The sequence below is a fragment of the Pogoniulus pusillus genome, chromosome 4 (assembly GCF_015220805.1).
Source record: "Pogoniulus pusillus isolate bPogPus1 chromosome 4, bPogPus1.pri, whole genome shotgun sequence".
Lineage (NCBI taxonomy): Eukaryota > Metazoa > Chordata > Aves > Piciformes > Lybiidae > Pogoniulus > Pogoniulus pusillus.
Window position 1 is genome coordinate 22,701,529 of NC_087267.1, and position 26,028 is coordinate 22,727,556.

At 45.2% G+C, this 26,028-nt stretch overlaps 1 protein-coding gene across 1 annotated transcript in view; it reads right to left on the reverse strand.

Moving 5' to 3' along the window:
* Positions 1–26,028, reverse strand: part of LOC135174811 (liprin-alpha-2-like) — a 485,381-nt gene that overhangs the window by 14,232 nt on the left and 445,121 nt on the right. The window contains 4 exon segments of the mRNA XM_064142364.1: positions 1,183–1,209; positions 3,696–3,758; positions 6,332–6,532; positions 12,185–12,266. Of these exon segments, the coding sequence (XP_063998434.1) occupies positions 1,183–1,209; positions 3,696–3,758; positions 6,332–6,532; positions 12,185–12,266 (373 nt within the window).

Genomic DNA, 26,028 nt, shown 5'->3' on the forward strand with positions numbered 1-26,028 from the left:
AGTGCCTAAAGCAGAGTCACCCAGGGTAGCCTGCACAGGAATGCATCCAGCTGAGTTTTAAAAGTCTCCAGAGAAGGAGACTCCACAACCTCTCTGGGCAGCCTGTTCCAGGGCTCTGTCTCTCTCACTGTAAAGAAGTTTCTCCTTATGTTGAGGTGAAACATTCCATGTTACAGTTTGTATTCACTGTTCCTTGTCTTATTACTGTGCACCATCAAAAAGAGATTGACCTCTTCCACTTGACACCAATCCCTCAGATACTTATAGACACCGATCACTGAGTTTGTCCAAAGTTGCATAGTAGACTGAAGACAGATCTGCTATGCTTATTTGTAGTGAGACTTCCTCGATTAGAAATCTGTCTGAGAAAAAAAAATAAATAAGTTTTTACATTGTTTTGACACTGGAGGTGGATGCCACTGTGAGGTACCTCTGACTGATAGCAGTTTTGTCTCTTGAGTCTTGCTTTCTAAAGTTCTAAATGTAAGCAATTTTTTTTTTTGTAATAGGCAATCATAGTTTCATTTTTGGAGTCTTGCGTGCAAGCAAACTTTTTCCATAAACAAAATGTATTTGTTTCATAATCCTACTTGCTTTCAGTTGAGCTTGAATATTTGGGCTAGGCAAATCCTCCACTGAACTTCTTAATGAAACATGAACGTCCCCAGATCCCTCAGAGGCTCCTGACAGCCCAGATGCTGCAAGCCCCTCACCAGCCCCCTTGCCCTTCTCTGGACATGCACCAGCATCACAATGCCCTTCCTGTAGAGAGGGGCCCAGAACTGAACACAACACTTGAGGTGTGGCCATACCACTGCTGAACACAGGGGGATGATCACCTCTTCATTCCTGCTGGCCACAGGTTTTCTAATACAAGTCAGGATGCCATTGGCTTTCTCAGCCACCTGAGCATATTGACGATCAAATATAAACCAATATCCCCAGGTCCCTCTCAAAGTTGCAGCTTTCCAACTACATATCTTCAAGTCCGTAGCTTACGATGGGATTGTTGTGACCCAAGTGCAGGACCTGGCACTTGGCCTTCTTGAACTTCATACAGTTAGCCTTGGCCCATTGTTCTCACCTGTCCGGATCACAACACCATGCTCCTTTATGCATATTACTGCACTGTTAATTACATTACTGTTAGTTATCCATTCCAGAAAAACAAAAAAGTCATACCTGAGCCCAGCTGCCTTCTTCAGACTCCTGAGTGGTCAGCAGGAAGCAATTAGTAGAATAGGTAAAAGGACAATAAAAATGAGTTATAAAAAATATGCTTTTCATGCATGGGTTAATATTAGCACAAAAAAAGCACACTGTAAAATATACCAGGCAGTAGAAATGCCCTGGGCTAAATTCCCTTAAAAATTACAAGACCAAAATGATAAACCAAGTAGGGCCTATCTAGCTGATTTCTAAAGATGTGAAATCACTGCCATTGTTTCACAATCAAAGCACGGCCATTTCTTTACAAAACTAGTCATTAGTGATGCTTTTTTTTTTGTTTCTAGTTAAATTTTGTCACATTCACAACAAAATTCTGTCTCCTTGTGAATGTATTTCAAGGGAACTTTTTAATCATAGAATCAGTCAGGGTTGGAAAGGACCACAAGGATCATCTAGTTCCAACTCCTCTCCCATGGGCAGGGACACCATACCCTAGGATCAGGCTGCCCACAGCCTCAGCCACCGTGGCCTTAAACATCTCCAGCCATGGGGCCTCAATCACCTCCCTCGGCAGCCCATGCCAGGCTCTCACCACTCTCATGCTGAACAACTTCCTCCTCATGTGCACTCTGAATCTCCCCACCTCCAGCTTTGCTCCATTTCCCCTAGTCCTGTCACTGTCTGATACCCTAAAAAGTCCTTCCCCAGCTCTTTTGTAGGCCCCTTTCAGATACTGGAAAGCCACGAGAAAGTCACCTTGGAGCCTCCTCTTCTCCAGACTGAACAGCCCCAACTCTTTCAGTCTGTCCTCATAGCAGAGTTGCTCCAGCCCTCTGATCAACCCAGTGGCCCTTTTCTGGACATGCTCCATCTAATATTTTTTTATGGCAAAACTATTTTTCTGGCTGGCTGCTTAAACACAATCCACTCAGCTTCTGGTCAGCTGGGTGTTGTTACATTAACAATCTCTAATAAGTCAGGAAATTCGTAAGGGAAAAATATTGATGAGACTCTGCTTCATGAATGTTCACAAGAGCACTTAAAATAAGACTTCTAAGAAAGAAGCCTTACATCCATATTTAGCTTCAGTACCTCCTCCATCATCTATGGACTGCAGTAGTTTTCCAGACTGAGAGGAGCTTTTTCAGTGTTGCATTGTGTTTTATCAGCCTTGTTGTGGAGCTGTCACGTTATGACAAAATGCTAAAACCAAAATCTAAAATATGTTCCCAGTGAATTTAAAAAAAAGAGAAGTCAGAATTACTGAATAAATTCTGCTCCCAGTTATTTACATGCCCAAAAGCAGGGAAGGGTCTCGAGGAAAAAACAGAAATACAATTATATATATAAAGTTTTTCATATATATATATACACACACACATACATATATATATGTAAAAAGAAGCATATATATAATTTTATTTAAATTTATTTATATAAATCTATTAGATAAATTATTTACATATATTTATTTATATAAAATATTGGTTATGTTATATATTAAATGAAATTATATAGATTTTTATAATTTATTTATATTTATTTGTATTTATTTAAATTTATATATATATGCATGCAGGTGGAAGGAGGTGATTCTCCCCCTCTACTCTGTTCTGCTGAGACTCCCAGGTGACCTTCTTGTGGCCTTCCAGTATCTGAAGGGGGCCTACAAAAGAGCTGGGGAAGGACTTTTTAGGGTATCAGGCAGTAACAGGACTAGGGGGAATGGAGCAAAGTTGAAGGTGGGGAGATTCAGGCTGGACATGAGGAGGAAGTTGTTCAGCATGAGAGTGGTGAGAGCCTGGAATGGGTTGCCCAGGGTTTTGCTGGTGTTTAAGGCCACGGTGGCTGAGGCTGTGGCCAGCCTGATCTAGGGTAGGGTGTCCCTGCCCATGGCTGGGGGGTTGCAGCTAGATGATCCTTGTGGTCCCTTCCAACCCTGACTGATTCTATGATTCTATTATATTTATTTTATATTTTTTTCTATTATATACATATATTCTATTCTATATTCTATTTTACGTATATATATTTAATGACTGATGTCCTTCATGCACACTAAATCAAGGAGTGTGGATGCACAAACAAAAGACTCAGCACTAATGAAAACACTGAGTTGTGGCATTCTAAACTCTTTTTTTGTTGTTGTTCCATTTCAGCAGATATAAAACCATCTTTAGAAGAGATACAAGGGAGCAGAATTGCAGGGAAAATGTTGCACCTGGTAACCAGGACAATTTCATTTAACTAAATGAGATTTCATGCTGGCAGTGAAATTATTACATCCTGCAAAACTCCCAACACTGGGTTTAGGTTTACACAGTTTTTGTGATGGCTGTAGAGCTTGTAAATGTCTATCGCTGACAAAGGATGCAGCTCTTCTCTAAATTCAGTTTCACTGCCCCTCTGTGAATTTCTAATGACATGCTTGAGACACATCCTACAGAAGATCTGGAATCTGCATTTCAGTAGGTGCATCCTACTCTCTCTTTCAAGCCATCTTAAATGGAAGTAGAAAGACTAACCGTTTTAGCTGGAGCAGCAAGGTTCTCCATTTCTTCATGGGTCACCCAAACATTGCCTGAGGGCTATGGACAAGGCCCACAGGAAGGTAGGTGGGATCCACATTAGGTAAGCAGTGGTAAAGAAGAAAGGCAGCACCACTGTAAGTTAATAGCGTATAGCATCACCATCAGCACAACCATGTTCTTGCCTCCACCAGGCTGCAACTAGAGACAACTTGAGACAATTGTGTGTGGAAGCACTGTGGTTTCTTGAGAGATGAAGTCAAAGAACTCCTTACTTGACAAAGAGGGGAGACATAAAGTCTTGAGACTCAAAAATGCACATTCCAGGGCAAGGCAGCTTTGTACTGCCAATAACTCAAGGAGAATTAAAAAAAAAAAAAAACCCCAAAAAACAAGGTAAAATTATTCTTCAGTGTTTCTGGCTCAAATGCACCATCTGGTTCCATAGATGTCAATGCTTTTATGCTTTGAAATATGCTTTTAAAATCAAAATTGGTTTTGTTTACTAATTTGGCTTCAAGTTGAGTCTGTGCTGACTGACAAGAAATTCATTATGATTGCCATGGTTCTGACATACATACCTATTCTGAGGGGAGAAAATGTCAGATGGGGAACTATAATATTTAAAGAGCCTTAACAACATGAAGCTGAAAGGTCAACCAACAGTAATATTAGAGCCCTGATGCCCAGGGTCTTATATAGCTCAGTGTATCTGGCACTCTTCAAAGGGGTCTAAAATCTAATTTCCACCGAAACAGTCTCCATGAATTCCATGAAGATAGGAGATTTCTACTAATGAGATCACAATCACTTTATAGTCTGGCCTGCACTACCTAAGCAGTAGACATTTTCCTTCATTTCTACACCATGCTTCCCATCTGATCAAGCCTCAGCTTTTGCCCCCTTTTTAAGTTTTGGTTTTGTTTCAGTCTCTGTTGCCTCTTTCATAGTTGTGCTAGTTTGACCCTAACTGGGATATTTTGGTGAGAAGAATTAGATTACAGGCTGTGAAAAGGAAACAACAATGGTTGTTTCTTTCTGGCTTCTGGGCTGTACTGCTTTCTCTATCCTAACTTGCTGCCTGACTAATCCTTCTGCTTCCTAACTCCCCTGACCGACCCTCCAAACTCACCTTTGAACATAAGGCAAAGTCTAGGGTAAGGTAGAGGGGTGGGAAGAAGGTGGAAGGGTGGTTGAGAGCCCCTCATGGGAACTCTGTTTTTTGGGAGGGTGTGCTAGTTTGAAGCAGGCTAGAATGTTTTGATGAAAGAAAGTAGATAATTGGCTATGAAAGGAAAACATGGTTGTGTCTCTTCTCTCACAGTCCCACTGAGAAGTATGGGAACAAGAAGTAAACATTAGATAACATTCTCCATTTTGTCTTCTCTCTGCTTTTGCCTTCAGACTGAGCCGCATCTCCTTAACCTCACTGCCACTAACCTTGCTCCTTAACCTCTTGGCTGCACCTCTATTCTTTCTCAGGATTTGGGGTAAGGTTGAGAGGGGCAGGGGGAGGTGTTGGGGTGGTTTGAGAACCCCTCCTGGGGACTCAGGTTTCTGGGAGGGGAGTTGTGCTTCTGTATTACTTTTCCTTTGTATATTTCTGTATATAACTGTATATATTGTAAATAGCTGCTTGTATATTGTGCTGCTGTAAATAAATAGCTTCATTTATATTCCCAGAGTCCGTCTGAGTTAGCTGGGGCATTTCCAAAAGTGTGGGGGGGCAGGTAACAGCCTAAACCACCACAGAGGGTTGTTGTGTTTCTGTATTACCTTTTCAAGTTGTATATTTCTGTATCTAGCTGTATATAGTGTATACCTGCTTGTATATTGTGCTAAGCTGTAAATATAAAGCTTCACTCTTCAATTTCCAGCTTGACTGAGTCTAGTCTGGGTGATTTTCTTAACTGTGGGGGGGCGGGTAACACCCAAACCATCACAATAGTCATCACCATCAGCCTCTCAGTATGAACTGTTCTCTTGTTATCTTCTTTTTTTCTCATCAGTTCTGTTTTTCTTCATTTTCCACTACATGGTGCCTTTTAGCACACATTCTTACACTCCTCTAATCTGCTTTCTTGTTCTTGTAGATATATTCCCCTTTCCTTTCCAACTTGCAACTATGTTTCTTCTTTACTTGCTTCCTTCTCTGTTGCCACTCTCTTCCTTCCTCACCAGACACACAGGCTTCATCTTCCCCTTCCAGACTCTCTCCTCACACCTCCAGTCACTGCTTCATTTTAAAAGCACAACGAACCTGAAGCCAGTCAATTCAGATCAGATAACATTCAAAAGGATACAAAAAGGTTGGGAAAGGTAACTTGAAGGAAAAGACAGGCAAAAATCCAGGCAAAATTACAAACTGTGAGCTCCATATTCATCATCCAGTTAACAGCAAGGTTAAAGGCATGACTTTACAACCAACAAAATTTAATAATATCTGCTAAAGGAGAAATATCACTGATTAGCAAGCCAGTGAGGAACAAGTCCTTTTAAGTCTCCATAGGACAGTTTCCACTCTGTGGGAAGTGTGTGTTAGCCTTAGAGCCACTCTCTTACTACAAAAGTCTTGTTGCAGACTCCTGCTGTGTGAAGGTGGGGAGGAAAAGAAGTTAGCTAGTAGAACTCACCGTTCTGGATGTTGGAGGTGCTGATGGACTTGTCAAGGATACCATCTCCTGGATTGCTAATCGGAGCTTTAAGCGGTGAAGAGGGTTGCTGATTCCAATTTCCCTTTGAATCTCAGTATCAGACAAAGCAGACATGATAGCTCCACTTTTCACATTGGCACGACAGGCAGCAACATACCAGGCTGGCATGCCTAGCCAGAGCTGTTGAGAGAAAAGACCAGTTCATCCAAAGCATTGCTTCATTTTTCAAGTGAAATGAATTATCAGCCTGCCAGTCGGGACAGACATGGTAACACATACAAACCGATATCAATGCTTTGATGCAATCAAATCGGCTCAGGGCCTTTGAAATTGCCATGGCTTCATCTGAACTCTTTTACTTTTAGTGTAAAGAGAAGTTAGAGCAATGTATATTTTGAATTATTTTTAGAGCTGTATACCTCCATCACCTGGGCTTCTTTCCCAGGCCTTTAATGAGTAAGCAGTGCTGCTGCCCACTTAATAGTCTTATACACAGGAAACAACCTGAGGGGGATTGATTAAGCATTTTGTTTACTTTTGTACTAAATTGACTTTCTCCCTTTTCTCTACAGTAGCCCTCATAGGCACAATCTTCTACGTTTCAGCTTTTGTTTTGTTGGTAGAAATAAACCAAGAGCAGTTCATATAACCAACTCTCCTGCTGAACAACTTACTCCTCACGTCCAGCCTGAATCTCCCCACCTCCAGCTTTGCTCTTTCCCCATAGTCCTGTCACTCCCTAAAAAATCTCTCCCCAGCTTTTTTGGAGGCTCCCTTCAGATAGTGGAAGGCCACAAGAAGGTCACCTGAGAGCCTCCTCTTCTCCAGACTGAAAAGCCCCAAATCTTTCAGTATGTTGTCATAGCAGAGCTGCTCCAGCCCTCTGATCAACCTAGTGACCCTTCTCTGGACATGCTCCAGCACATCCACATCCTTCTTGTAATGGAGGCACCAGAACTGGATGCAGTGCTCCAGGTGGGGTCTCAGCAGAGTGGAGTAGAGAGGGAGAATGACCTCCCTCGATCTGCGGGCCACACTTCTCTTGAAGCAGCCCAGGCTCTGGTTGGCCCTCTAGGCTGCAAGTGCACACTGCTGGCTCATGTTGAGCTTCTCATCCACCAGCACCCCTAAGTCTCTCTCCTCATGGCTGCTCTCGGTCAAAAGCTGAAACCAAAAATTATGTAGATTACACCCAGCTGTGCTTGAATAAAAGGCCATGAGGAAACCATGCATAATTTCTAAATGTATTTAATAATCTCATTTAATTACATTTTGTTTTTTCTTTCTTCACATTTGCACTTGAAAAGCAGGAAATACTAAATATTAGTTGTTCCCCCTTCAGAAAGAGATTCAAATGTTTGCTGCTTATGAGGTAAATTAGTTCCTTAGCAAACAACTGTCTCTATCAGAGATGCAATTAGTCTCCCAAAAGAGGGCAGAGTAATTATTCTAGGCAGAGAAGCCAGTTATCAGGTTTGATGTGCTTTGCCCAGACTGCTTAAGAAAATCCACAGTTCGGAAAATATCATTGAGTCATAGAATGGTTTGGGTTGAAAGGGACCTTAGAGATCATCTAGTTCAAATGCACCTGCCATAAAGTACCATGGAATCACAGAACAGTCTGAGTTGAAACAGACCTTAACGATCATCCAGTTCAAACCCACCTGCCACAGGCAGGGACACCTCCTACTAGATGAAGTTGCTCCGCTTGAATGTTTCCAGGCAGGGGGCATCCACAACTTGCCTAGACAACTTGTTCCAGTGTCTCACTACCCTCACTGTAAAGAATCTCTTTTTAACACCCAGTGTAAATCTGCCCTCCTCAAGCTTCAATCCATTCCCCCTTGTCCTATCACTTCAAGCCCTTGCAAAGAAGTCCCTTCCTGGCTGTCTTGTAGCCCCCTTCAGTTAGTACAAGAGTGCTATAAGGTGTCCCCAGAGCCTTCTCTTCTCCTCAGCTATGTCTGTGCTGTATAAAAATGATGAGATTAAATGCTAAAGCTATAAAGTTCAGTCCTAAAAAGTTTGGAAATGTCACAACTGTGATTGCATCTACCTCTTTAATTTGGGCCTTTGTCTGCCTTTACATTCATTTCATTTTGCCAGTTGGAATACACACATTCAGGTAGTGACAGGACTAGGGGGAACGGAGCAAAGCTGGAGGTGGGGAGATTCAGACTGGATGTGAGAAGAAAGTTGTTCAACATGAGAATGGTGAGAGCCTGGCATGGGTTGCCAAGGGAGGTGATTGAGGCCCCATGGCTGGAGGTGTTTAAGGCCAGGGTGGCTGAGGCTGTGGCCAGCCTGATCTAGGGTATGGTGTCCCTGCCCATGGGAGAGGGGTTGGAACTAGGTGATCCTTGTGGTCCCTTCCAACCCTGACTGATTTTATGATTCTGTGATTGTCTATCTGCTGACTGCACGCACCAATGCTCTCTCAGTAAATGAAGCACACCTGCTCTCACATCTTTTTATCATCAGTACTCAATTTGCCTTGAATACTGCAACATCATTTTCCCCACTGGCTTTCCTGTGCTATGCTTATCATACTTCCCAAGAAGTTCATAGACATCCATTCTTTTTACAACCCCTATCAGACTGTATGTCCTAATTCACAGCTAAGAAGTGAATAAAACAAAAAGATTAGGGCTCCATTTGCCAGCTTTTTTTCTCAGTATTAGGAAATACATAGATCTTTGTATGTGCCATGAGCTCAGCTGAATCTGCTGATGAGGATTCCACTGTATGATGAGTCATAGAATCATAGAATCAGTCAGAGTTGGAAGGGCCCACAAGGATCATCTAGTTCCAATGCCCCTAGATGCCAGCTTTAAAATGAAAGTGCAGCCCAGAGCAAATTATATTTGGGCTTGTAGTTTGGATTGCAACATGAGAGGCTTCCTAGAATCATAGAATCAAGCAGGTTGGAAGAGACCTCTGAGATCATCCAGTCCAACCTATCATACAGCCCTGTCCAATCAATTAGACCACAGCACTAAGTGCCTCATCCAGGCTTTGCTTGAATATCTCCACGACCAGCGACTCCACCACCTCCCTGGGCAGACCATTCCAAAGGCAAATCACTCTCCTGGTTCTGGTTGCTGCATCCTCTTCCCAGTTTTTCAGGTGTCTTTTCTGCTGGGCTGGCTTCAGGTTTGAAGGAGTAGGGGAGTAATTTTTTGGCTGACTTCTGCTGCTACTTCTGCTTTTGCGGTGCTTTTCTGTGGAATGGCTAAGCTAATTGTACCTCAGATCATCTCATTCAACTCTATCTCAGCCACAGGGCTTCTTGTGTTACTTTGCCTCCAAGACTTTTATTTTTGGGGGGAGGCTGGCTTGTGAGGCTGGGCTGTCTTAAACCAGGACAGTCTATTTTGGCACAAAAGCAATGAGATAATGAGAGGATTCAATTAAGGCTTGCTAAAATAATTTTGTATCACTTTTTTCTTCCCATAGTATGTGAATGTTCTATATTAATAGAGATATCATAGAATCACAGAATTTCAAGGGCTAGAAGGGACCTCAAAAAATCACAGAATCACAGGCTGCTAGGGGTTGGAAGGGAACCAAGGAGATCATTGAGTCCAACCCCCCTGCCAGAGCAGGACAATACTATCTAACACAGATCACAGAGGAACACATCCAGACAGGCCTTGAAAGTCTCCAGAGAAGGAGACTTCACAACCTCGCTGGGGAGCCTGTTCCAGTGCTCTGGGACCCTTACAGTAAAGAAGTTCCTCCTCGTGTTGAGGCAGAACCTTTTGTGCTGCAATTTACACCCATTACTCCTTGTCCTATCACAGGAAGCAAGTGAGAAGAGCCTGTCCTTCTGGTCCAGCCCTCCTGCCAGAGCAGGATCACCTAGAGCAGATCACACTGGAACGCATCCAGACAGTTCTTGACTATCTCCAGAGAGGGAGACTCCACAACGACCCTGGGCAGCCTGTTCCAGTGTTCTGTCACCCTCACAGGGAAAAAAATTCTTCCTCAGGTTCACATGGAACCTCCTATGCCTCAGCTTCCACCCACTGCCCCTTCTCCTGTTACTGGGCATCACCCAGCAGAGCCTGGCTCCTGGCACTCACTCCTTACATATTTATGAACATGAATGAGGTCACCCTTTAGTCTTCTCCTCTCCAAGCTCAAGAGCCCCAGCAACCTCAGGCTCTCCTCTAAGGAAGATGTTCAACTTCCTCAATCATTTTTGTGGCTCTAACTTACTGAATCATTTTTGTGGCTCTAACTTACTGAATCATTTTTGTGGGGGAAGAAAGAGATTCCATTTTCCCAAGGTCATGGCAAATTTTTGAACTGCCTTTCTGCCCTTTTCATTTCTCTTTTTTTTTTTTTTTTTTTTTTTTTTATTAGGCACCTTTAGGAATTCCAATACAAAGCAGAAATTTTACAGACACTACCTGCTTTCATTCCTGAATTCCCTGAATATATTCCTGTTAAAAGTCTGGAGAAGAACTTTTTTTAAATTATTTTTTATTTAAATTGAAAGGAAAAACTCTACAAATTGTCTCTGATGATCACTGGATGATACCTACAGCAGACATGAGAATAGGTGGGAATAGATAGACTTGCTTGGCATAGAAGTGGCTTGAGCCACAAAAGAACAATGTTTGGGTAGACATTTTTTGAATAATCCTTTCACCTAAAACATTCAATAATTTTGTGTCAAAATTCACAGACAGCTCTGCTGAATGGTTTTTTTTCCTGGATGAGTCCCAAAATCTGTTCATTTAAGCTCTCCTTGCAGAGAGTGATTTGCCATTGGAATAGGCTGCCCAGGGAGGTGGTGGAGTTGCTGTCCCTGGAGGTGTTCAAGAAAAGCCTGGATGAGGCACTTAGTGCCATGGTCTAGTTGATTGGATAGGGCTGGGTGCTAGGTTGGACTGGATGATGTTGGATGTCTCTTCCAACCTGGCTGACTCTATGATTCAATGAGTCTATGATTTGGTTTCAGAAGAAGGATGCATTATCTTCAAATCAGATATTTCATCCTTGATCTCCCACATCTCAGGTGAAAGTGTTGAAAGGAAGATCCCTTTTATTTCTGCTCTGAGCAATATCTAGGTAAATCAGTCCTTTCCTATGATATTTTATTAACACTTGTGAAGACTTAGCTTGTGTGTTAACCTCAAACATAATTGGACAGCTAAATTTTGTTTTCTCCTTAGTATGTTACCCTACACGAGCTCTGTCTGTGATCTTCTGACATACTTAGAGGTTGAGAAATCAGAAGATCTCATAAACTTAGCATTCAGGTGCAATTGATAATCCTTGTGCCCTGTCCTTTTCCTGCTAATTCTGTTGAAACAATGGTGATGCCTACTGCACTCATAGGCTTGCTGAGATGTATAAGAACAAGAACATAAATATAGATAACGGAGTTGCTCTTGGGCTCTGGCTGCAGGCACTTCTCTCTCTAACCTGCTGTCTGTCTAACTAATCTGTCTGCTTCCTAACTCCCCTGGCTGATCTTCCAAACTCACCTTGAACATAAGGCGAAGTCTGGGATAAGGTAGAGGGGTGGAAGGGTTGTTGGGAGCCCCTCCTGGGCACTCTGGTTTCTGGGAGGGCTGTTGTGTTTCTCTATTACCTTTTAAACTTGTCTATTCTGTCTGTATCTGTATAGATTGTAAATATCTGCTTCTATATTGTGCTAAGCTGTAAATACAGCTTCATTCTTTAATTTCCAGCTTGACTGAGTCTAGTCTGGTGATTTTCTTAAGTGTGGGGAGAGGGTAACACCCAAACCATCACAACAAACACATAGAAGCAGCCTAAAAACATGACTGTCATTTAAAACTTATGCCCAACACTTACTTCCAGCCAGGCAACCACTGTTGGCCCATCCCACTGTGCAAAAGGCAAACCTTTCCTCCGGGCTTCTTCCAGAAGTTCATGTCTAAAAATGGATCAAAATATGTTACATATACAGAGGTCTAGAGAGGGGCAGTATAAATGCAACCATGCCTTTCTGTTAAGGACAGTGACAGTGAAACATGATGACAGGCATAGAAAAAGTATGGAAAAGACCACTGAATGATGCAGCTCCTTCCCCTTTTAAAATGTATTCCTTAATTGGTTCCTAACCTCCTTTTTTTTTTCTTTTTTTTTTTTCTTCTTCCTCTGGGTATACTTTGACATCCCTTTAAACATTCTACACACAAAATATAAGGTTTCTCTTTGTCCTTAACTGAAGAAACATTGAACTGGGATATCCTATATAATTGGATCACTCAGAGGTGAAGACATAGGTGAAAAGAACAAAATGAGGGATTGCTCCTATGATGAGTTTAACTCTGGTCTGTTAATGACTCAGAAAGAATCAAACCTGCCAACTTCTAGACCTGAGCTAAGCATAAATGTAATACAGCTGGGTCTGAGAGGTCTCTGTGACCTAAACCCTGAAACATTAAATATGGTGGACTAAGTATGCACAATTTTAGGGTCTCTGGACTACAGCTATTCTGCATCTTAAATAAGCCATACACGACTTAGTAAGAGTTGGTTGATTCTTTAATAATTTGATGGGGGTTTGTTGTGTGTGTCTTTGCTTATTTGTTTGGTTTTGTTATTATCATTTTATTACTGCTAATATATATAAAAAATAAATGTATATTGTTTGCTGATGTAATCACTTTAATAATTACAGAACTGTTGCAGCTACACTGGCTGCAGCAGCAGAAATGTGGTCAAAGCTCACACAGATCAGTGTGATCAAAAGCAATGCCACATGGAGTCCAGGGCATTCAATGTTAATTATACCAGAGACTCTTTATTGATCGTTTTGGCTCTCATTATATAGTCTTGAGCACAGATCACACACCTATACATTAGCATAATTAGGCAAGAACAACCCAGTCCTTTTCATAAACCACGCCTTGTTTTTCTCATTAATGAGATAAAGTAGCCAGCAGCTGTGGGAAACCAAGGCCAGCACTCGATTGTTATTATTCATCTCAGATTACCCTCCCACACAGAACTGATGTGGTTGCTCAGTTTTATACATGTAGATAGATAGGTAGATATATTTTCTATTGAATTTATCAGTCCAGCTCCTACATTTGTAGCTTCTGTGGACTGTAATATTTCCAGTGGACTGGATAACAATTTAACCATGGCACAGCAATGTGCCCTTGTGGCCAAGAAGGCCAATGGCATCCTGGGGTGTATTAGAAAGAGTATGTCCAGCAGATGAAGGGAGGTTGTCCTCCCCCTCTACTCAGCCCTGGTGAGACCTCATCTTGAATACTGTGCTCAGTTTTGGTCTCCCCAGTTGAAGAGGGACAGGGATCTGCTGAAGAGAGTCCAGCGGAGGGGTAGAAGGATGATTAGGGGACTGGAGGGCATGGCTGATGAGGAGAGGCTGAGAGACTTGGGACTTGTTAGTCTGGAAAAGAGAAGACTGAGAGGGAATTTGATAAATGTTTACAAATATCTGAGGTCTGGCCGGGTGTCAGGGGAACAGGCTCTGCTCACTTGCTCCCTGTGATAGAACAGGGAGAAATGGGTGTAAGTTGCAGCAGAAGAGGTTCCGCCTCAACACAAGGAGGAACTTCTTTACTGTAAGGGTCACAGAGCACTGGCACAGGCTCCTCAGAGAGGTTGTGGGGTCTCCTTCTCTTTCAAGGCCTGTCTGGATGTGTTCCTCTGTGATCTGTGTTAGACAGTATTGTCCTGCTCTGGCACAGGGGTTGAACTTGATCTCTTTGGGTTCCCTCCAACCCCTAACATCCTGTGATCCTGTAATGAGGTTCATTTTCAAACCTAAAATATACTTCCAGTACAGTGGCATTACATATTTGGTAAAGTTATGTATAGGTCAGTCAATTAGACTATTGGTGAAATGCTCTGTATTAAACACATTCACCCATTTGACCTGACAAATGGAGATGGAATAAAGGATCCACTGGTGGCACATAAAAAGCAACCCTTTGAAATTCCTTTTTGTTGTTGTTGTTGTTTGTATTTAACAACATGCTTTCAACTGCCTCCTACTGAGTGAAACAAAAAAGGATGGTCTCTGCAATAAGCTGTACTGGAAAACAAATTAGAGAAACAAATACTATACTGGTGTAGCATTAAAACACAAACAAGGAAATCTTGGAATTATAGCTTCAGTTTTGCTCTGTTCTCCTTTATTACTACAGCCTTTGTGGTTATCCCCGCAGCTTTATATATATATATATATATATACACACACAATACAAACTCACAGCAGATAAAAGTGATTAAATGATCTTATTTGTAAGGAGCACTCCTTTATTTTTTTTTTGCACTGCCAAAGGCCCAGACTGAGAAAATCTGGTTTTAGTAGAAAATGGAACTCACAACACTGCATCTGTGTTTGAGTCCCTGGCTCTGAATATTAACAGAAAGATAGCTGTTAAGTTTATGCTGCAGTAATATGTAATATTATACATGCTTGGTAGAGTTACTGAAGCTTCTTCTCCACAAGTTCTTTGCAGCACACATTATCCTTTGTCACACAGATGTCCAAAGGCATCTTAGGGCCATCCTTGCAATATTCTCAGTAAAATGAGAAATTACTCTCTGGGCACACAAATATCATGTTACTCTCAGCAGATGCTAGAGGTACAGTACTACAATATTCCCAGGGAGACAAGCAGTGAAGGGCAGTAGTGAAATACGCTTTGCTGATTAGAAAAGCAGAATTAAGGCACGGCCAGAAACAGCCACCTCCCATCTACCTGTGGATGAGGTATTTGGGTTGCAGCCTTTCCTCAGAGTCAATTCTGCAGGGTGCCTGCAAACCTGTGTCAGTGCTGTACCTTCCTGAGGTGCTACAACAGGACTGCGTGGTGTCTGCTGCCACCAGGGCTGCAAGCTGGCATAACTATCTTAAGGGAGATTCAAGCTTTTGGGAATGATGCCTCTCATGGGGCCACATTCAGTGTATGATGGCAGAGCACTGCACAACTTGCTCTTTGCCCAAAGCCAGCCCAAGCTTAAGGAGCAGCCCCAGCTACAGCTTCAAGTCCCATGGAGGCATCAGTCTCAGTGGGACCTGATCCCACATATTTCCTTACCTGGAATACTCTTTTCACTGATACAAACTGAAAGAGCAGGTTGGCTATCATAGGAAGTAAAAAAGGAGATAATGGCTTTGAGATTATGGCTTTTCACTGGCCTTCCTTGCTTGTGTTAGTCTCCTGCTCCAAGCAAGAGACAAGGAGCATGTGGTCTACAAGGAAGTGAGACTCTGGAAGAACTTCTGGGCTATTTAATTACTTTGGTGTTAAATCCCTGTGTGGCCTGAGGAATCAAAGTGTCTGCCAAATAGGTATTGGTACTTTAAATCCTCAGGTCCATTAAAAACCTCTTTCCTTTTTGCTAGAATTAAAAAATGCCTATTACTAGGGAGTCCTCACTGAACATTTGAACTGGCCTGGGGCTTGGTATGGAGACTTAGACTTATTTCAATGCTTCTCAAACAAATACACTTTTCCAGAGTAGGAAAGCACCTCTGTTACTTCAGAGCAAATCTGGCTCAGAGAGCTGAAGGAAAATATAAATGTAGTTATTGATTTGGGCTGCAGAAAATGAGCCCAGGTCAGAACTGGGGTGCTCTAATCAAGGACTACAGCATGACAAATATAATCCAAAGGGACTGGGCACGTAGAAGGGAAATATTTCAGTTTTGAAAATATTTTTAGTCTAAAGATAAAATCTCTTACTTGGAGATGCCCAGGGACTGCAGATATCATAAGGCCTGTGCCTCCCTTAGTTATGTGAAGTTAAAAGGATTTTTTAATAAGACTTCTTTCCCTTAGAAACTGTGTCCATAGAATCATAGAGTCAACCAGATTGGAAGAGATCTCCAAGATCATCCAGTCCAATCTAACACCCAGTCCTAGATGGTCAGCTAGACCATGGAACTAAGTGCCTCATCCACTCTTTTCTTGAACACCGTCAAGGGATAGCGACTCCACCACCTCCCTGGGCAGCCCATTCCAATGGCAATCACTCTCTCTGACAACAACTTCCTCCTAAAATCCAGCCTAGACCTCCCCAAGCACAACTCAAGACTGTGTCCCCTTGTTCTGTTGCTGGTTGCCTGCCAGAAGAGACCAACCCCACCAGGCTACAGCCTCCCTTCAGGTAGTTGTAGACAGCAATGAGATCACCCCTGAGCCTCCTCTTCTCCAGGCTAAACACCAACAGCTCCCTCAGCCTCTCCCCACAGGGCTGTGTTCCAGGCCCCTCACCAGCTTTGTCACCCTTCTCTGGACACGTTCCAGCACCTCAACATATTTCTTGAATTGAGGGGCCCAGAACTGGACACAGTACTCAAGGTGTGGCCTGACCAGTGCTGAGTACAGGGGAAGAATAACCTCCCTTGTCCTACTGGCCACACTGTTCCTGATGCAGGCCAGGATGTCATTGGCTCTCTTGGCCATCTGGGCACACTGCTGGCTCATCTTCAGCTACTATCTATCAGTACCCACAGGTCCCTTTCCTCCTGGCTGCTTTCCAGCCACTCTGTCCACAGCCTGTAGTGCTGCTTGGGGTTGTTGTGGCCAAAGTGCAGAACCCTGCACTTGGCCTTGTTAAATCTCATCCCATTGGCCTCTGCCCACCCATCCAACCTGTCCAGGTCCCTCTGCAGGGCTCTCCTACCATCCAACAGATCGACACCTGCTCCTAGATTGGTGTCATCTGCAAACTTACTGATGCTGGACTCAATGCCCTCGTCCAGATCATCAATAAAGATATTGAACAGGACTGGGCCCAGCACTGATCCTTGGAGATCACCACTAGTGACAGCTGCCAACTGGATGTGGCACCATTCACCACCACTCTCTGAGCTCTGCCATCCAGCCAGTTCTTGATCCAGCACAGAGTGAATCTGTCCAAACCATGAGCTGCCAGCTTGGCTAGGAGCTTCTTGTGGCAGACAGTGTCAAAGGCTTTGCTGAAGTCCAAGTAGACTACATCCACAGCCTGCCCTACATTCACCAGGCAGGTAACCTGATCATAAAAGGAGATCAGGTTGGTGAGGCAGGACCTGCCCTTCCTAAACCCATGCTGGCTGGGCCTGATCCCTTGGCCATCCTGTAGGTGCTTTGTGATGGCACTCAAGATTACCTGTTCCATGACCTTCCCTGGCACTGAGGTCAGGCTGACAGGTCTGTAGTTTTCTGACTCCTCCTTACGACCCTTCTTGTGAATGGGTATCACATTGGCCAGCTTCCAGTCTTCAGGGACCTCTCCAGTGAGCCAGGACTGCTGATAAATGATGGAGAGTGGCTTGGCCAGCTCAGCTGCCAGCTCTCTCAGCACCCTAGGGTGGATCCCATCCGGTCCCATGGACTTGTGAGGATCCAAATGTCTCAGCAGGTCCCTTACTGCTTCCTCATGGATTAGAGGGGGACTGTACTGGTCCCTGACTCCATCCACCACTTCAGGAGTCCAGCTGTCCTGGAGACAACCTGTCCCACTAGTGAAGATTGAGGCAAAGAAGGTGTTAAGCACCTCTGCCTTTTCCTCATCCTTTGTCACTATGTTCCCCTCTCTATCTAGTAAGGACTGGAGGTTGTCCTTGGCCCTTCTCTTGCCATTCATATATTTAAAGAAACACTTTTTATTTTCCTTGGCAGCCGTGGCCAGCCTGAGCTCCAAATGGGCTTTTGCCTCTAATTTTTCCTCTACAAGACCTAGCAACTTCCTTGAACTTCTCCTGGGACACCTCCCCTCTTTTCCAAAGGTGATACACTCTCTTTTTTATCTTTAATTCCTTCAGCAGCTGCCTGCCCATCCAGCCTGGCTGCCTCCTTCATCGGCTCATCTTCCGGCTCAGTGGCACTGCCTGCTGCTGTGCCTTTAGGAGTTCTTTCTTGAAGTAGGTCCAACCTTCCTGGGCCCCTTTGTTTCTAAGGACTCTTTCCCAAGGAACTTTCTGAATTAGTTCCTTAAATAGGCTGAAGTCTGCCCTTCGGAAGTCCAGTGTGGAGGTTCTGTTGATGCCCCTCCTGGTTTCTCCATGTATTGAAAACTCTATAATTTCATGGTCACTGGACCCCAGGCTGCCTCCAACCACCACATCCCCTACCAGGCCCTCTCTATTTGTGAGCAGCAGGTCAAGCAGGGCTGCCCTCCTGGTAGGCTCACGTAACAGCTGGGATAGGAAGTTGTCTTCCACACATTGCAGAAACCTTCTAGCCTGCTTCTTCTCTGCAGTGCTTAAGTCCCAGCAGATGTCTGGTAGGTTAAAGTCGCCCACCAGAACAAGGGCAGGTGATCTTGAGGCAGCCTCCAGTTGTTTAAAGAGTAATAAATCAACCTCTTCTTCCTGGTTGGGTGGTCTGTAACAGACTCCAACCAGGATATCAGCCTTGTTGGGCTTCCCCTTAATTCTCACCCATAATGACTCAACTTGATCATCTTTGATTTCTACCTCCATGACATCCAGAGCATCCCTAATATACAGAGCCACTCCCCCGCCCTTTCTCCCTTGCCTGTCTCTCCTGAAGAGTCTGTAGCCATTGATTACAGCACACCAATCATGTGAGCTATCCCACCACGTTTCAGTGATGGCGACAATATCATAGTTTTCCTCCAGCACCAGAGCTTCCAGCTCCTCTTGTTTGTTACCCATACTGCATGCATTAGTGTACATGCACTTCAGCTGGGCTGCTGCTTTTACCCCTAGCTCTAGCCTACCATCCTCAATTCCCTTTGATTTATCTCTGGTGCTGTCATGTTTAACCCCCTCCCCCTTCCATTCTAGTTTAAAGCCCTCTCAACAAGCCCAGCCAGCTCATGTGCCAGGGTCCTTCTCCCCTTCTGTGATAGTTGTATCCCATCTGCTGATTGCAGACCTGTGGCAAGATGAAGTTCCCCAAGATCAAAGAATCCAAAGTTATGTTGGATGCACCAACCTCTGAGCCACTTGTTCATCAAATATGCTTTCCTATTCTTCTCTGTATTCCAGCCTGTAACTAAGGGTATAGATGAGAAGATTACCTGTGCCCCTGCTCCCTCAACTGCTTTCCCCAGTGTCTTAAAGTCCCTTTTGATAGCTTTTAGCCCTCTGTTATTAATCTCATCATTCCCTGTCTGTATAACTAATAAGGGATAGTAATCAGAGGGCTGCACTACAGTAGGCAGCCTCCTGGTAACATCCCTGACCCAGGCCCCAGGGAGGCAGCAGAGCTCCCTGTGGAAGGGGTCTGGCCGGCATATGGAGCCCTCTGTTCCCTGCAGAAGGGAGTCACCAATAACAGTTGCCCTCCTCTTTTTCTTCTGGGTACTTGTTCTGATGCGAGCGGTTAAATGATTTGTCTCGGTTGCCCTCCCAGCCGGTGATGCTTCTGCCTGCTCCAAGATCACCTCATCCTCAACCTCTAGTGCCCTATATCTGTTATGTAAGGGCAGCTGGGGATGTGAAGATGGCTGGAAGGGCTTGGTGTCATCTGCAAATTTCCTGATGCTGGACTCAATCCCCTGGTCCAGATCATAATAAAGATATTGAGTAGGATTGGGCCCAGCACTGATCCCATGGGTACACCACTAGTGACAGCTGCCAACTGGATGTGGCACCATTCATTACCACTCTCTGGGCCCAGCCTTCCAGTAAGTTCTTGAGCAATATCGGAGTGAATCTATCCAAGCCATGAGCTGCCAGCTGTGCCAGGAGCTTTTTGTGGAAGACAGTGTCAAAGGCTTTGCTGAAGTCTAGGTAGATTACATCCACAGCCTTGCCCACATTCCCCAGGCAGGTAACCTGATGATAAAAGGAGATCAGGTTGGTCAGGCAGGACCTGCTCATCCTAAACCCATGCTGGCTGGGCCTGATCCCTTGGCCATCCTGTAGGTACTTTGTGATGGCACTCAAGATGACTTTGCCTGGTATTGAGGTCAGGCTGACAGGTCTGTAGTTTTATGGTTTCTCCTTCTGGCCCTTCTTGTGGATGGGTATCACATTGGTAGTCTTCAGGGACCTCTCCAGTGAGCCAGGACTGCTGATAAATGATGGAGAGTGGCTTGGCCAGCTCAGCTGCCAGCTCTCTCAGCACCCTAGGATGGACCCCATCCGGTCCCATGGACTTGTGAGGATCCAAGTGGCTCAGCATGTCTCTTACTTCTTCCTCGTGGATTACACAGGGATTATACTGGTCCCTGACTCCATCCACCACTTCAGGAGTCCAGTTGTCCTGGAGACAACCTGTCCCACTAGTGAAGGTTGAGGCAAAGAAGATTTTAAGCACCTCTGCCTTTTCCTCATCCTTTGTCACTATATTCCTCTCTCCATCTAATAAGGACTGGACGTTGTCCTTGGCCCTTCTCTTGCCATTTATACATTTAAAGAAACATTTTTTATTCTCCTTACCAGCAGTGGCAGCCCAAGTTCTATGTGGGCTTTTTCCTCTCTAATTTTTTTCCTACAAGACTTAGCAGCATCATTGAACTTCTCCTGGGACACCTCCCCTCTTTTCCAAAGGTGATACACTCTCTTTTTTATCTTTAATTCCTTCAGCAGCTCCTTGCCCATCCACTCTGGCTGCCTCCTTCATCGGCTCGTCTTCCGGCTCAATGGTACAGCTGCTCCTGTGCCTTCAGGAGTCCTCTCTTTAAGTAGGTGCAACCTTCCTGGGCCCCTTTGTTTCCAAGGGCTCTTTCCCAAGGAAATTTCCGAGTTAGTTCCTTAAATAGGCTGAAGTCTGCCCTTCAGAAGTCCAGTGTGTAGGTTCTATTGATGCCCCTCCTGGTTTCTCCATGTACTGAAAACTCTATAATTTCATGGTCACTGGACCCCAGGCAGCCACCCAGCACCACATCCCCTATCAGCCCCTCTCTATTTGTGAGCTCCAGGTCAAGCAGGGTTGCACCCCTGGGAGGCTCATGTAACAGCTGAGATAAGATGTTGTCCTCTGCACATTCTAGGAACCTTCTAGTCTGCCTCTTCTCTGCAGTACCTTCTGCCCAGTTTTGGGCTTCTCAATTCTATCTGTCTCATCCAGAGGGGAAGAGAGACTCAGGTTGTTTCTAAACATGGCATCCTGGCCTGCATCAGGAACAGTGTGGCCAGTAGGAAAAGGGAAGTTATTCTTCCCCTGTACTCAACACAGGTCAGGCCTCACCTTGAGTCCTTTGTCCAGTTCTGGGCTCCTCAATTCAAGAGAGATGTTGAGATACTGGAACATGTCCAGAGAAGGGCAACGAAGCTGGTGAGGGGCCTGGAGCACAGCCCTGTGGGGAGAAGCTGAGGGAGCTGAGGGTGTGCAGCCTGGAGAAGAGGAGGTGGTGGAGTCACTGTCCCTGGAAGTGTTCAAGAAAAGAGTGGATGAGGCACTTAGTGCCACGGTCTGGTTGACTGGATAGGGCTGGGTGCTAGGTTGGGCAGGATGATCTTGGAGGTCTCTTCCATCCTGGTTGATTCTATGATTCTATGATTCTATATATTGCCCTCCCTCACAAGTTTCATTTAAACACCTCTCCAATATTAGAGTCTATTTTTTTTGAGGAATATTCTTTGACTACTTTTTAATACACACTAAGATCTGCAGAACCTGGATCTTCCATTTTGAAACCAGACCTAACCCAATAATTTCTATTTCTTGACTAAGAGAGATAGTCTTTAGTTGGTCATAAAAAAAAATAACTCTGGGGCCTTTTAGATGAACCAGCACTACAGGGGAAAGAAATTCCACTCTTTCAAAAGACATTAAAAGTGTTGCATAGGAAAAGTCAATTATCATTTTGATCACTGGTGCAAATTAGCAGAAACAATAATCCAGTGATCCACCTATTTTGGAATAGAATCTGAATATTTCAGAACAGCCTGAACATACTACTGTCCTTGGGAGACAGTCATAGAACCATAGAGTCAAAGAACGTAAGGAGCTGGAAGGGACCTCAAAAGATCATTGGGTTCAGCCCTCCTGCCAGAGCAGGATCAACTAGAGCAGATCACACTGGAACACATCCAGACCGTTCTTGACTATCTCCAGAAAGGGAGACTCCACAACCTCCCTGGGCAGCCTGTTCCAGTGCTCTGTCACCCTCACAGGGAAAAAAATTCTTCCTCAGGTTCAGATGGAACTTCCTATGCCTCAGCTTCCACCCACTGCCCCTTCTCATGTCACTGGGCATCACCCAGCAGAGCCTGGCACTCACCCCTTACATATTTATAAACGTGAATGAGGTCACTCCTTGATCTCCTCTCCAAGCCCAAGAGCCCCAGCTCCCTCAGGCTCTCCTCATAAGGAAGATGTTCCATTCCCTTAAATTTTTTTGTGGCTCTGTGCTGGACTCTCTCAAGCAGCTCCCTGTCCTTCTTGAGCTGGGGAGCCCAGAACTGGACACAATACTCCATCCAGATGAGGCCTCACCAGGGCAGAGTAGAGGGGCAGGACAACTTGTCTCCATCTACTAACCACAGTCCTTCTAATACAGCCCAGAATGGCATTGGCCTTCCTGGCCACAAGAGCACACTTCTGGCTCATGGCCATAATTCCATCCACCAGGACTCCCAAGTCCTTCTCCCCTTCACTGCTCTCCAGTAGGTCAGTCCCCAACCTATGCTCATCATAGAATTATAGAATGATTTAGGTTGGAAGGGACCTCAAGGATCATCCAGTTCCAACCCCCTGCCATAGGCAGGGACACCTCCCACTACAACAGGCCACTCAAGGCCTCATCCAACCTGGCCTTGAGCACCTCCAGGGAAGGAGCATCCACATCCTCCCTGGGCAACCTGTGCCAGTGTCTCACCACCCTCACTGGAAAGAACCCTTTCCTAACATCTGGTTTGAATCTCCCCTCTGCCAGTTTAAACCTGTTACCCTTCATCCTGTCATTACAAGACCTTGTCAGTAGTCCCTCCCTTGCCTTCTTGTAGGCCCCCTTCAGGTACTGGATGGCCACTATAAGGTCTGGAAGGCCACTATAAGGTCTCCTCGAAGCCTTTTCCTCTCCAGGATGAACAGCCCCAACTCTTGTAGCCTGTCCTCATAGCAGAGCTGCTGCAGCCCTCTGAGCATCTTCATGGCCCTCCTCTAGACTCACTCCAACAGTTCCATGTACTTCCTGAGCTGGGGGCTCCAGAACTGCACACAGTACTCCAGGTGGGGTCTGATGAGAGCAGAGTAAAGGGGCAGAATCCCCTCCCTTGCCCTTCTGGCCACACTTCTCTTGCTGCAGCCCAGCACACAGTTGCTCTCTGGGCTGCATGTGCACACTGCAGGCTCATGTTGAGCTTTTCATCAATCCAGACCCCCAGGTCCTTTTCCTCCTCAGGGCTGCTCTCAGCCATTCCTCACCCAGCCTGTATCTGTGCCTGGGATTGTGCCGAGCCAGGTGCAGGACCTTACACGTGGTCTTGTTGAATGTCGTGAGGTTGGCCTGGGCACACCTCTCCAGCCTGTCCGGGTCACTCTGGATGGATCCCTGCCCCTAGCAAGTCAACTGTGCCACCCAGCTTGGTGTCATCTGCAAACTTGCTGAGGGTGCACTTGATTCCTCTGTCCACAACACTGACAAAGACGTTAAACATCACCGGTCCCAGCACTGATCCATGGAGCTGTTCTTTCCCAGGTGCACAACTCTACACTTGCCCCTGTGCTAGTTTGAAGCAGGCTAGAATGCTTTGGTGGGAAGAAGTAGATTACAGGCTGTAAAAGGAAAACAATGGTGATGTCTACTTCGCTCATAGGCTTGCTGAGATGTATAAAAACATAAGTCAAACCATAGATAACACACTCAGCACCACTCTAACTTGGGCTGCTGGCTGAGTTGCATCTCTCTAACCTCACCCTCCATTTTTGGGACTAATCCACTTTGCTTCCTAACCTCCTGGCCAAACCTCTATTCTTCCTTGGGACTGGGGTAAGGTTGAGAAGGGTAGGGGGAAGGAGAAGGGCAGTTGAGAGCCCCTCCTAGAGACTCAGGTTTCTGGGAGGGGAGTTGTGTTTCTGTATTACCTTTTACCTTGTATATTTCTGTCTATAACTGTATATACTGTAAATATCTGCTTGTATATTGTGCTGGCTGTAAATATAAGCTTCATTCATATTTCCAGAGCTGGTGGAGTCTAGACTGGGTGATTTCTAAAGTGTGGGGGCACGGGGAACACCCAAACCATCACAGCCCCTGTTGAACTTCATTCAATTTCTCCCCACCCAACTCTCCAGCCTAAGTCTCTCTGGATGGTAGCAGAACCCTCTACTGTGTCAGTCACTCTACCCAGCTTGGTGTCATTAGCAAACTTTCTGACAAGGCTCTCTGCACCCTGTCGTGGAGGGCATGTAGGCCCGAAAATAGGCTTATTTATGCCTTGCCCTGCCAGGACCTCTGGTTGTAAACAGGTTATGTAAGCCCCCACACACCCAGCTCGTGTCTCCCTGATGTAAGCCCATGTGATTCCCATATTTGGGGAAAGTCCAGGCAAGTGCTTTTGCCTATTATGGTAAGGTTTGGCTGACTGCCAGCCTGATTGGTCATTCCAATGGCCAAAGGGCCCATTAATCTCGGCCCACATTCAATAAATAGGAGTGCACAGGTAAACAACGTGCTCAGACCCCCACGCTCAGACCCCTGCATAGCTCAGATGCTCAGGTGCTTGGATGCCATTGCTCACACTCAGAGCCTCACTCGCAGCTGTCTTGGGTTCAAATGCAGGTTCCCAGAGACTCTAATAAATTTAGTAGACCCAATGACAATTTATAGAATTTATAGAGTGCCCTCCCCTCTTCCCCCTCCTTTTTTTCCCAAAAGACAGGGAGAGAGAGAAAGGTAGGGATACCCAAATAAATCAATCTCACTCGATTTGGAAGCTAAAAAGGAAAAGTTTAACAATAACTTAGAAAAGGTATTGGAGGTAGGGGAGTTTACAAAGGATAAGGAAGGGAAAACAGCAAAATACAAAAAAGGGATGGATACAACCCAAGTAATGTGATGGTGCCTCTGCCTCGTGGCTGCCACGTGGTGTGCTGGTATACAGTATCAGTGTGTGTGTGAAGAGTGAACGCAGGAAAAAGAGGAAGAGACAGGAAACTCCTCTGTCTTTTATACCACAGGAAGTGGGGGGGAGTGGGCTAACCATCACCTGGAGTGTGGCCCACCCCTGGGGAGGGGCCAAGACCCCTAGGGTCAGGTTCAGGGTTACTCCCCCAGGAGTGTTAACCCTATACAGCAGCTCAGACCCCTGCCTGCGTGCCTTAGTTGCAGAGCTCATTTAAGCCTGCCTATAGATATACCTGTGGAGCCTATAGTCTCCCAGCCAGTAGTGCACACTTGCACGCCACTGTGTTATCAGGACCAGATCCTGTATTGCCTGTCTTTACCTGTGGAGCTCAGACTCCCAGCAGCCGTGCACCCTGCATGCCCGCTGTCTATCATTGCCTGGTAAGCATGTCACTGCTGCTAAGATAACCAGGAAGCAGACTCTAGATTGTCTGCACACACGGCCTGCTAGCCGTGTGAGAACTGTGCTAGAGACTGCACGATATTCTCCTCCTGCACCTGAGATCCTGCCTGCTACGTATCCCTGAACAGAGCATCCAGAAGAAGCCAGCAGCACAAAGGCAGAGATTGCATCCTTTGCCAGAAGAACGAGGTCAGAGATCACCATTTCCCCAGAAACTGGGAAGATTCATCCTTTCCCCTCAAGCTGGGAGGATTCCAGCCTCAAAGTCCACAGG